Source organism: Mustela nivalis (genome assembly GCF_964662115.1).
Source record: "Mustela nivalis genome assembly, chromosome: 6".
Lineage (NCBI taxonomy): Eukaryota > Metazoa > Chordata > Mammalia > Carnivora > Mustelidae > Mustela > Mustela nivalis.
The window spans coordinates 30,130,237-30,142,675 of record NC_139025.1 but is presented as its reverse complement, the minus strand read 5'-3'; the positions used below and the strand labels follow the sequence as shown (position 1 = coordinate 30,142,675).

The window sequence follows — 12,439 nt, the reverse complement described above, 5'->3', positions numbered from 1 at the left end:
GGAGGTAAGAGTGATGGCAATGAATCCAGTTGATTTTTTTTCCATAAATTATTTCATGTTTGGTTTGCAGATCAAGTAAGTAATACTGTAAATAAATTTAATGATGTCTTACCACCTCAAAAGTGGACAAAATTGCTGTCATGCCTGGAGACTTGAAATTATTGCGTTTTGCTTTTCAGAGAAAATGGTTTTATTTTTATAATGTTCCTTTTGTTTGCAAAAGATAAAATTTTCCGCCTATTCTTTGTAAGCACCTCTTTGTATTTGGCAGTGAGGAAGGAAGTTCCCAACTTCTGATTTTAAGAAAGAAAAATCCCACATCCTGGGAAACCCCTCAGTACTGCTCAGGTGCTTTTCCTAATAGATGGGTGTAACTCAAACTGCATTTCCAGGTTTGAGATGAGAGTCCTGGTGATGATAAGCACCTAAACTTGCCATAATGGTGGCCACTAGACACATGGAGCTACCGAACACTTGCAATGTGCCTAGTGCAAATAAGAAACTGAATATTAAACTTTAAAATTTATATTTAAAAATTAATATTAAAAAAACTTTGAAATAACTTGAATATGTAAATTTACTTTTGCAATTGTAAATTTAATAAACTCTAAATACAGATTAGGCATTTCCAATGAACACTTAGCTTCCAAGTAGAAATTTACACCAGGAGTAAAACACCCATTGCATCTTGAATTTAGAACCAAAAAAGGGAATGTAAGAAATATTGATTTTATATTGATGATTGTTTCTAAGATACTGCATTCAAGAAAATACGACATTAAAACACAAACTTCAGCAGTTTCTTTGTACTTTTTCAAATATTGGCTCCTGCAAAATTTTAGATTACATGTGGCTCAATTTATTTCTAGTGGACAGCAATGACCTCGACGGCCTGGCCAACAGTAAAAACCCCCTTTAACGGCGGCTCTTACTTGCGTGAGGATGAGAATCTGGAATGAGACGGGTTCCTTTGTGAAGATTAGCAGCGCTTAACATCTCACGTTGAGAATTACTCATCCTGATTATACAATATCATATCCTGAACTAGTCTCGTGAGCCCTTCAAGTTCCTTTTTGCAACATGGAGGACTAGGAAAAAAACAGTTCTGGTAAAGAATAAAGGACTGGTGGTAGCAGCTAGACTGTAAACTGAGCTTTTAGTCTCGTTCCTTCGGGCTTGGCACCAGCCGTCCCGTTTCTAGACTCGCCACACCGGCGCGTGCCCCATGGCGGCTCCCAGGCCTGCGGCTGCCCTCGCCGGGCAAACCTGTGGCCCTTCCCGGAAGCTTTTCCGTTTCTCCCCAAAGGAGAAACACCTGAAGTCCGCGAGGCTCTGGTGCCTCCCCGGCAGTGCGCCCCAGGTCTGGGAGAGAACACTCGTGGACAGGGAAGGGGAGCTGCCGCGGGAGAGCCCCACCCCGACGCGGCCCGGCGTCCCGAACGCAGACAGAGGATGCGGCCACCGGACTGCGAGAGAAGACGCCAGGCGCGCGGCGGGCAGGCGCGCTGAGGCCGGGGGCGGGCTCCACGCCCCTTTCGAATCACCGAGCGGGGCTGATGACGAACACAGGGCGCGACGGCGCACACGCTGCCCCGCGCTCGCACGACGGTGCGTGCAGGGAGCGCGAGGGAGCCCCGGGCCGTCACCGGCGCGACCAGCGTTCCGCCTCCTCCGCTCCCTGCGCTCCCGCCACCTCGGCAACTCGGCGCCCGCCTCCCGCCTCCGTCCGAGGCCTCCGCCGCAGCGAGGCTCCGGGCCTCGCTCCTGTCTCTTTAAATGGTGGGGCCAACGGGCCGCCCCTGCAGCTGCTGCCTGGGTGGCCCCGCGCGCCGCTATTGAGGGGCGAACCAAGATGGCGGCGGCTTTGGCTGTGTGAGGAAGACGGAAGAGGCGGCGGCAGCGGCGAAGGAAAAGGGACTTCCAGGAGGCTGGAGCGCTTGTGCGCCTGGGGGCCCTCCCAGTCTCCCGCCCATTGGCAGCAGTTGCAACAGGAGCAGGCGCCCCTCGGCTTGGGGCATTTGAAGCAGGCGAGCAGAGCGGAGCCACTGGCTGCGGTGGCAGGGCCAGGTATAAGGAAGGAAAACATGGCGGCGGCGGCCTGAGGAGGCGGCGGCGGCGCGGGAAGCGGCTTCGTGGAGATCATGGCGGAGGCGGGAGCAGGGCAGTGACAAGCGCCCCGAGTTGCTACCGCATCGGGCCGGAAGCTGTGAAGCGCTGCGCGCCCCTTTCGGGGCGGTCGGGCTCGCCCGGTTTGGACAATAGCGCCGAGGAGTCGGAGGCGAGGAAAGACCGGGGCCCAGAGCTCGGGCCCGGGAGCGGGCCATGCGGGCGGCCCCGCGGCCCCGCGACGGCCAGCGGCGGCAGTGAGGCCCAGGAGTTCTCCGCTTGCGGGCGTCCTCCCGCCTTGGCCCCCGCGTGTCCCGGCCCGCTTCCTGGGCGACTCCAGCGGGGCCTTTGCCCCGGTCCCCGGGCGGCACGATGACCGACACCCGGCGGCGGGTGAAGGTTTACACGCTCAATGAGGACCGGCAGTGGGACGACCGGGGCACCGGGCATGTGTCGTCCGGCTACGTGGAGCGGCTGAAGGGCATGTCCCTGCTTGTCAGGGCCGAGAGCGATGGTAAGTGAAGCCCCTTGGGGTGGGTCCCTTGCCTTCCTCCACGGCTCCCGGGCCACATCCCTGGTTGTTGAGGGCTAGTGGCCCGCTAAGAGAACGGCGGGGGCGACTGGACTGGGGTGGCTGCCGCCGTGGGGGAGGGCGGGCCACCAGCACCCCAGTTCTCTCGGAACTAGCTGCACGGAGAGCGCTCGAAATGTCTTTCTTCCCAGCGCCTGGTAGCAGTTGCGGGGACGAGGGGAGCCCAGCACATTTGAGCTGTGCTGCCTGGGCGTGTGGAGAGGTCGGGGGCCTGGGATCGGGAGCCCGGACCGTGCTGTTCTTTTTGCACTAGAGTGACCTTGAGAAAGGCACTGATTAATCCGATCTGCCTTAGTTCACTCATCTGTAAAGCAGGCGTGAAACTTTCTCGCAGCGAAGAAAGTTCTTAGGTGTTTCACTCTTTGGTGAACGTTTTGCTGTGCCCCCACCCCCGCGCCGCCCCTTTAGACTATTTTTCTGGTACATCTTTTTGGTCCTGTCGCAGGTTGGCAACACCGGTTCATGGATCTGGCAACTGCATTCGGCAGAGTAAATGCTTCTTTGCTTTGAGAGGATAGATTTGTGTTTCCCAGTGTTGTCTTTTTCACTAATAATGCAGAATTTTTTGTTGAGTTGGTGTAAACGACTTGCAACTGTGGAACTATTTTATGCGAGCTTTTTTGATTACTTAAATTTATAATCACAATTTGGTTCAGTTAACAGGTGGGGGGGGGGAGAAGTTGGCAGATAACTTTAAAATCTTTATCTGCCATAGTACCAGTGCTTCACGTATTTTGAAATAGCCTCAAGGTTCAAAAGACCCAGTTGTTTGAAAATATGTGTTTCAGATTTTTCCAAACTTTATTTAGGGTTTGCCACTTCCCTCTGTGACATACCTTGGATTTTGCTTAAAATGTTCACATCATGTGAAAGTATTTGAGAATTGTTTCTTCTGAATTGAAAAATCTGTCTTGTTAAATTAGTCCTTAATTTCACGCTAGCTATTTCAATTTATTACAATTGTATTTATTCTGTATCTGAATTAATTACAACTCAAGGAGTTTTTTTAAGGCTTTATTTATTTATTTGTCAGAGAGAGAGTGAGAGCACAAGCAGAGGGAGAAGCAGGTTCCCTGCTGAGCAAGGAGCCCAGTGGGGGGACTGGATCCCAGGACAAGGAGAGGGGGGGGGGACTGGATCCCAGGACACTGGGATCCTGACTTGAGCCAAAGGAGACACCCAACCAGCCCAGCCACCCAGGCAGGCATACCTCCTCTCAATAAATTTTAAGTGTATTTTTAATCCAGAACTCCGATTTCCATGAAAAACAAACAAGACTCACTTTTCTGTAATTAGAGACTCTAGGGACATCGATTTTCAATTTGAATTGAAAAGTTGTAATTTAGAGTTATATTGTCCACAGGTTATCTTTATAAGGCTACCCCCATATAACTTAATTGGAGATAAATTATTTCCTCTCAGGGGAATTTAAAGGATTTTGAATACACTGAGTATATTTTTCTGAGGCCTATTGCTTCTTGAAAATACAAGCTTGAATGTGTCAGGTGCTTTTGTATGTTTCTATCACATATCACCAGCTACTCTCACAGTATATATCCTCCTTTGCATGTTTGGAAAACTTTTTACATAATGAGTGAAAAGTATGGGCTTTGTAGGTTCAGTTAACTTTCAGATGAAAGTATGTGTAGGTTTGAAATCAGTTCTTTGAAATCTCGTAACACGAATAACTGTCAGATCACATTTAATTGGACTCGTTATACAGAGTCCATTGTTTACAGTATTTTTAAGCATGAAGTTTTGATGTCATAATCTAGGGAATCCTACTCTAATAACCTACTAATGTTGGGATCTGGGGTTCCCCCCCCATTTTTGTTTTTACCACTTTGGAAATAGCCCCTAAACTCCCACCTTCCCTTGGAAAAGTTTGGGACTCTGCAATGAAATAGGTTGAATGGTAAAAGCAAAAGGCCTTCAATTTTATCTATTAATTTTATTTATTTTTACTTATTAATAGAGAAAGATGAAATAAATGTAACTGATGTGACCTTGTTAATTTAAGATATAAGGAAAACTAAATCCAGAGAGTGGGCTTAGAAGGTTGCAGCATACTTAGATGAAGTACTGTCATAAATGATCGCTAGTTTGATAATAATTTTTTTTTTCTAACAGGAAAACTCCAGATAGGAATGATAATCAAAATTTATCGAGTGTCTACTGTGCTAGAGACTCTTTACTTGTATATGCTGATAGAGGTACTGTTATTGGCCATATTTTGCAGATGGGGAAACAAGTTCAGACAGCCTATGGGTGAGATTGTTATTAATTGGTATCATTAACTATTTACAGTGTGTTTTAAACTCCCTTACTGCTGTCCACTTGAGTTTGCTACTTTATACTTAAAGGCTCAAAGTTTATCTCAAAGAACATGAAAAGAATTTTTAGCCTAAAGATACTTAAAATTACAGTGTATCTTAAAGCCACATGGAGTTTTTGTATGGACTGCTAGTTTGGGTCGTTCCTTATTTGATGCTTCTCCCATTCTCCATTATAGAATAATTGAGAATTTTCTTTTTATTGTGGTGAGCAAAGTGGAAAGTATTTCTGATTTTCCATAAAGTGGGGCATTTGTCTTGTTAGAGGTGCTTAGACACTAAATCGAAAATCAGAAAGGCAGTTTCTGAATGGAAGTACTTGCTTGTGGCCTCCACAATAATAGGGCACATCTTTCTGAGTTAAGTGTGCCTTTATCCTCTGAACTGGTTGGTTTGGCATATCTGTAGCCCACCTTGCCTTGGAGGAAAGAGATGTTCTTGCAAGCAACTGAGCCCATAGGTTGCATCCTTATTTAGTAGGTTCCTACTGGCAAAAGTGTATTGTAGGAACATAGCCCTTTCTTTAATGAAGATAGATTACTTCATTTCTCAAGATTTTGTCATAGCCAGCTACCTGCAAAGTTCTATCTTCCCCCCAAAAAATTACTTGGTATTGTTTTTTTCTTTCAGTTTATAATGTGCCTGTTAAGTTGCACGAAGGGTAATAATGTCATCCCTTACTTGCTTTGTCACTTTATGTTCAAATCATTCTACTATTGCATTATGGTTTTTACCACTTCTACCTTCCAATTTTAGAATTGATAAAGACTTAAGAATTTCTCCACACACTGAAGGATGTCTTTTTAACATAAAATCATATCCATACTCTTTATTCTGGTTTACTTGCCAGGCATCAATAATAGTGTTCTTGTATTTGGTTTTTACCTTAAGTTTTATAAAGTTATTTTTATATTTCAGATTGTTTCATGTATTATCTGAGTTGCCTGTTTCCAAGTTAAACGGTTAAATTTTCAGTGTTATTTGAGGCATGAAGAAAATGAGGCATGGGGAAATATTTTTGTTCAAGTTAACACTGCTAGCTAATGGTAAAAACTAGAATCCTCTACCTCTGCCTCTTGTAGAACTTGGTTGTAGGTAGTGCCTCACCCCCACTATAATTAGAAAAGGAGGTCAGAACACTTTAGGTGGAAAGCCTGGTTTGTTTCGCTTTGTTTGGGCTGTTGTGGAGAAAGAAATGAGCAGAGATAAGTATCAGCAATTTTTTTTTCCTCTTACAAATTACTAAGCAGTATAGAACCTTGCATACAGTAAGCATTCCAGATTTAGCTACTGAGAAGAGCTGAGTGTCAGTACTGGGAGAAATACTTGACTTCGAAAAGTTCATTTACCCCCCCCCCCCTTTTTTTTTCCTTCATGTAGACCTGCTTTGTAGAAAATTACTAGGCCTAGGGTAAGCAAACCCTTACTTACCATCTTCTGTGTGTGGTAACTTCTGACGTTTTGAAGTCCATCAGGCACTCTGGGTATAGGTGATAGGGCCTGAGTGTAGTGAAGGCCTGACGCAGGCACGGGATCTTTTAATGTAGGGCTATCCCCCCTCCCCCCACTCTGAGCCTTCATTTCAGTTTTTAAATGCTGTGTGTAATCGTGAGCCACAAAATTAGGAGAGAGTGAATACGGACTAGTTTTAAAGCCTACCCTTGTGTACTGTCCAGATGATATTTTGGACTTCGATTAATTCATTTTTGATGATTCTTTTCTTCCCATTAATGAAGCACAGTACTTGGGTTGCTGCCCTTATTTTGAGCATTAATAAGGATGATATACCAGCGATGTCTAGATATTGTGACAGAGCTGGACCTAGTCCTTCTGAAATCCTTAAGTATTTATCCAAATCTAAACTAAGATTAGGACCTATGTTTCTTTAACTACTTGAATCTGATTGGTTAGTAGGTTGATATTGGACATAGAACCATAAAAGTTACAGAAACTCCGTTTCTCATTTCTCCAGTGAAGGGGAGTGATATCTTCTAAACAAGTGAAATTTCTTGCTAAAAAACACTGTAAGCGGCGCCTGGGTGGCTCAGTGGGTTAAGCCGCTGCCTTCGGCTCAGGTCATGATCTCAGGGTCCTGGGATCGAATCCCGCGTCGGGCTCTCTGCTCAGCAGGGAGCCTGCTTCCCTCTCTCTCTCTCTGCCTGCCTCTCTGTCTACTTGTGATTTCTCTCTGTCAAATAAATAATAAAATCTTTAAAAAAAAAAAGATTAAAAATCTTAACAGTTTTTTTGGAATGTTTCCTAAATATTATATACTAAAATGTTTTTCTTAAGCAGTGTAGTAGAACTGTTAGTTTTTCGTTCTAATGGGTTTCTGGATTATTATCATTACTAATTTCTCTACTGTTTAACAGCACAGTGATGCTTGTGAAATGCTATTTTGTCCATGCTCTAAGAGAAACAAGTATTGAGTGCTGGTTATATAGTAGGTGCTGGGATAGGGACTTTAATATGAATTTTTAGTTAATGTAGCAACCCTGTGAGGTGTTATTTTTTTCTAACCTTGTCTTCATGTATTGATAATTTGATTGGGTAGTTCTGTGGTCTTTTTTTTCCTGCACTCAGCCAGAAATCTAGGTTTTTGGTTTTTGTGTTTTTTTTTTTTAATGTACATTCTTTCCATTTTTTAAAATATTTGCACAAATTCAGCATATGAGTATGTGTGTTAAGACTACAACTCAAATAAACTGTCTGTCGGCCGGATCCAGGCTGCAGGCACTACTTGCAGTTCTCGGATTTAAACACTTTTGGAATGATAACTTCACTCAGGACTACCAGCTACTTACCACCCCACTCCCTGGAGGTGTTTGTTTTGATAGAGGTGTGTTGGGGATTCGCAACAGAATACAAGAAGAGCTTTCCTGTTTCATTTTACAGGAAGAACAAACATGTGGTGAAGCAGGGAGGGAACAATTTTAATGACCAAAAATCGTGTATACTCGTAGTTGTACTAAATGTTTTATTGTCCATCTTTCTTGCTTATCCAGGTTTGACAACTTCTACTTGCAATGGTCTTGGCGATGTTTTGAGTGCCATTTTCCCTCCTGTACCGTTGTTCCCCCACTTTCTGAGTATACAGACCTCCTTTTTGTCTATTTGGGGCATCTATGTGAGGATACACAGATCTGTCATCTAAGAGTAGCACAGTATTTCATTGTACACATTTAATTCACACAGTACACTGTTGTAGCATTATTTCTGAAACCTTCCTCAGGATACCTTTATACTCTTAGAATTGGGGATTCTGAAAAGCTTTTATTTATGTGGCTTGTATCTACTGATATTGCCACATTAGACTTTAATTCTTTAAAAAGCTATTATATCAGCATTTAGTGAGAAGAGTGTTACTGTTTTACACTTTTACAAATCTCTTTAATGTCTGGTTTAATTTTTTTAAAAAAGGATTCTTAACCCTCTGCATTCAGTTGTTTGTAATAACACAGTATAGATGCTGAGAAAAAACAAGGGTGGAAAAAGCAAATAACCTTTTAGTAGTAATAATTTGAAAATAGTTTTGATTTTCCAGACTCCCTGAGGTCCCACACGTTGAGAACAGCTTGGCATAGAGATTGTTTCTAGATTTTTTACCATTACACTACCAGTGACTTATTTGTTCATATACTTGGCACTGTGAGATGTAGGCTAATTTCCCAGAACTGTTGGACCAAAGGGGACTATTTTAAAAGCTGATAGAGAAGGATAAAATGGCCTCAAAAAGTTCATATTAACACTCAGCTGGATCTTCTTCCATTGATTGGTAAAGCACTGATAACTTGATCCAGTAGAAACTAAGAGATGGGGAAAGGGAACCTAGTAGATGGCATAGAAATAAAACTAGAAATATGTCTTTATTATTTTTCTAGCCCCCAAACTAAAAGGCAGTTTTTCATGCTCCAGCCCACCAATTTCTTAGGGAGCATGGTATTTGGGGACCAGAGCTGGACTTCTAAGGTGGTGCCTTTGGTCTGTCCTGTGTTTCAGGAGAGATACTTCCTCTTAACATCTTGAATGACCCAGTAAAGAAAAACTCACCAACACCAGAAGCTTCCAGTTATCTACTTATTTCTTGTTTTAGCTAGGGCTTTGGGAGGGCACACTTCCCAAGCTTTCAGTTACGGATTTTTCCTTTCTAATTACTCTGACCCTGTAACTTTATGGAGAGTTTTGAAGCAAATGCAAAGGGATTGGTACTTGAAAAATAATAGTTAATTCCCCTGCTGGTTTTTGTTTTGTTTTAGTAGCAGCCAAGTTAGGTATGTGTTTTTCTTTCCTTTTTTTAAGTATGCTCCGCACCCAGCATAGAGCCCAGTGTGGGGTTTGAATTCTTGACCTTGAGACCAAGACATGAGATGAGATCAAGGGTTCATGCTTAACCAACCAGCCACCCAGACAGAGCCACCCAGGCACTCTGTCCTTTTCTCTTTTAATTGGAGTATAGTTGACACACAGTGTTTGAGATATGTTTCTTGAAAGTACAATTTGAAGTGATAACTTCACCCCTGTGCCTTATGTTGTTTACCCCTACTTATTAAAAAAAATAGTTTTGAAGTGTTAATAGATCAAGAAATTACGCAAATGGTAAGTATTCAACTTGGTGAATTTTCACAAAATAACCAGCACTCTGGAAGTCTTCTTCATGTCCCTTCACAGTCACTATCTCCCCCTGCCTGCTAGCACCATAGATTAATTTTTGCTACCCTTTGAAGTTTATGTAAATAGAATTACATGGTGTATATTTTTCTTTGCGGTTTCTTGCATTCATGTTGCATTCACGTATTTGGTTCATCCATTAATATTTATAATATGGTATTCCACTGTATGAATATTTACACCTTTTTAAATTAATGTTTCTCACATGCTATATATAATTCATTCAAAGTGTATAATTCATTGTTTTTTAGTATATTCACAGGGTCATGCAGCTATCACTCCAATTTTTTAATTTTTTAAGTAATCTCTACACCCAGCATGGGGCTCAGACTTAACAACCCTGAGATCAAGAGTTGTATGTTCTATTGGCTGAGCCAGCCAGGCACCCCACCACAATCTAATTTTAGAATACTTTGTTCTCTCTGAAAGAAATCATGTACCCATAAGCAGTCACTACCCATTCACTCCTCCTTTCCTCCCCAAACAACCACTAATCAATACATCTTCTCTATTTGCACACTGTACATTTTATATAAAAACAGTCATATTATACATAGTCTTTTGTGACTGGCTTCTTTCACTTGTAATGTTTTCAAAGTTCATCCAGCATGTACTTCTTTTTGTGTAGCTGAATAGTTTTCATTAGGTTTTGGACATTTGGATTATTTGCACTTCTTTGCTATTAGAAATGCTGCTAAGAACATGTACCCATATTTTTGTGAGCGTATGTTTTCATTTCTCTTGGGTATACACCTAGGAGTGGAATTGCTGGTAACTAGCAATTGAGTAACTGCCAAACTGTTTTCCAGAGTGGATGCCTTTTTATATACCCACAAGCAAAATGTATGAGGTTTCCAATTTCTCCATGTGGTTGGCAACACTTATTATTGGCAGCACTGTCTTTGATTGTAAGCTTCTTAGCAGGTGTTAAATGGTATCTTATTTGTGGTTTTGATTCGTATTTCCTTGACAACTAATGATATTGAGCATCTTTTCATATGTTCGTCATCCATTTGTGTGTCTTCGGTGAAGAAATATCTGTTCAGATCTATTGCCCATTTTTAAATTGGGTTGTCTTTTTAAGTTGTTAGAGTTCTGTATACAAATTCCTTAACAGATATGTGATTTACAAATACTTTCTCCCATTCTGTGGGTTGTCTTTTCACACTCTCAGTGGTATTATTTGTAGCATAGATTTTGACTTTGAACATATCCATTTATCATTTATCAGTGACGTCCAGTATTTTCTTTTGGGTAGGTTTGCTTTTGTAAGGTTTCACTTTTAAAAAGACTTACTTAGTTTGGTTCTAGGACGCTAGACCTTTTGCATCTTCTGAATGTTGCAAAGTAATCCAGTTGTTTCATTCTACTGTTTTTGTAGTTTTCTAAAGATGGATTGTTTTTCAGGATGTGATATATTTCAAAGTGGTTTTTTTGAGATGTATTTTCTCCTAGAAACCACATATTGAATGTATGTCACAAAAAGTAAGTTTGATCTTAATGTAACTAACATATTCTGATTTCACTGGGAAATGATTGCAATTTCTGTTCTTGTATATAGAAAAAACTGGAAGGATATTCATGCAGAAAGTTGGAGACTTAATCCTTTGAGAGACTCTAGACATTGAGTTCATTTGCTTGTTGCTTTTTCTTGTTATGACTGCATCACTGGACAACTCTTGATAATTACCAAAAGAAAAAAATCCATTAGTAGTGCATAAAGAAAATTGAAGCACTGGAAATTTGTTTTTAATTAATAAGGCAAAGGTTGGGAGAAGAGGAGGAAGATTAAAACAAATTTCCTCTAGAATATGAGGATACTTGTCTGAGTGAGCCAGCAATAGTTTAAAAAAAAAGTTTAAAAATAGTTTTAAAAAATAGTTAAAAAATCGTTTAAAAAAAAAAAAAAGGCCTGAAAGAAATGGGGCGTTGGGGGGTATAGGTGGGAAAAATATGGAGACTGTTTGGTTACCTTAAGTAACCAAAGTAGACTAGAATAAAAGACAGATTTGGAATTATTTTACCTGTGCTTGAGGAGGATTTGAGTGAAGTGGGAGGATGTTCCCAAATTAAGTCCTTACATCTTGGTAAATGGCTGAAACTGTATTGCATTCGGTATCACTTAGCACTGTTCTGAGCACAGAGTAGAATGGTCAGTAAATCTCCAGCTGAGACGGTATCATTAAATTAGTAAATGAATTTAACAGAAGCAAACTAATTTGGGAATGTAAAGAAGCCCACTTTTCTGAGCTGCCTAGCCCGCTATTTGAATTGGAAAGTAATCGTGACATGTAGTAGGAAAGGAAATGAAAGATTTGGATGAAGGACAGCTGCAGAGAAAGTCGCTGCTTCTTAAGCATTTCAGGCCAGTTCTTGTCTTTAGATAGTACTTTGGGGATAAACTGGAACTAGAGTGAGGGGAGAGGCATAAAAGCTGGTCTTAAGATTTGCACTTTATTATAAAGCAGTAGTTATTTTCTGAATATCACAAGTCTTACTGCCAGGGAAAAGACAAAAATATGCAAAATAAAATTAGCAGACTATGGGGAAAAAATTGATTATTTGAAGATGAAGTGTGATAATTCTGGAACAGACAAAAGAGACTTTTTGAAGGTGAAGTGTAATATTTGGATGTACTGGGGTGATGGATTGTATCCAAATCACCGGTCACCTGGCTTTCTGCAGTGCCCTTTTACTTCCCTGTGCTGCCCTAAGTTGTTGGATCTCTATTACCATCCAG

At 41.6% G+C, this 12,439-nt stretch overlaps 1 protein-coding gene across 2 annotated transcripts in view; it reads left to right on the top strand.

Annotated features, from left to right (window-relative positions):
- Positions 1-1,254: 1,254 nt before the first annotated feature.
- PPP4R3A (protein phosphatase 4 regulatory subunit 3A) overlaps positions 1,255-12,439 on the top strand; it is a 37,461-nt gene continuing 26,276 nt past the window's right edge. Inside the window, exon 1 of one of the 2 annotated variants that reach the window (XM_082733954.1) lies at positions 1,255-2,620. In XM_082733954.1, coding sequence (XP_082590080.1) covers positions 2,479-2,620 — 142 coding nt within the window. In that variant the 5' untranslated portion in view covers positions 1,255-2,478. The remainder of the gene's footprint in view (positions 2,621-12,439) is intronic. The other variant, XM_082733953.1, reaches the window with a different exon arrangement.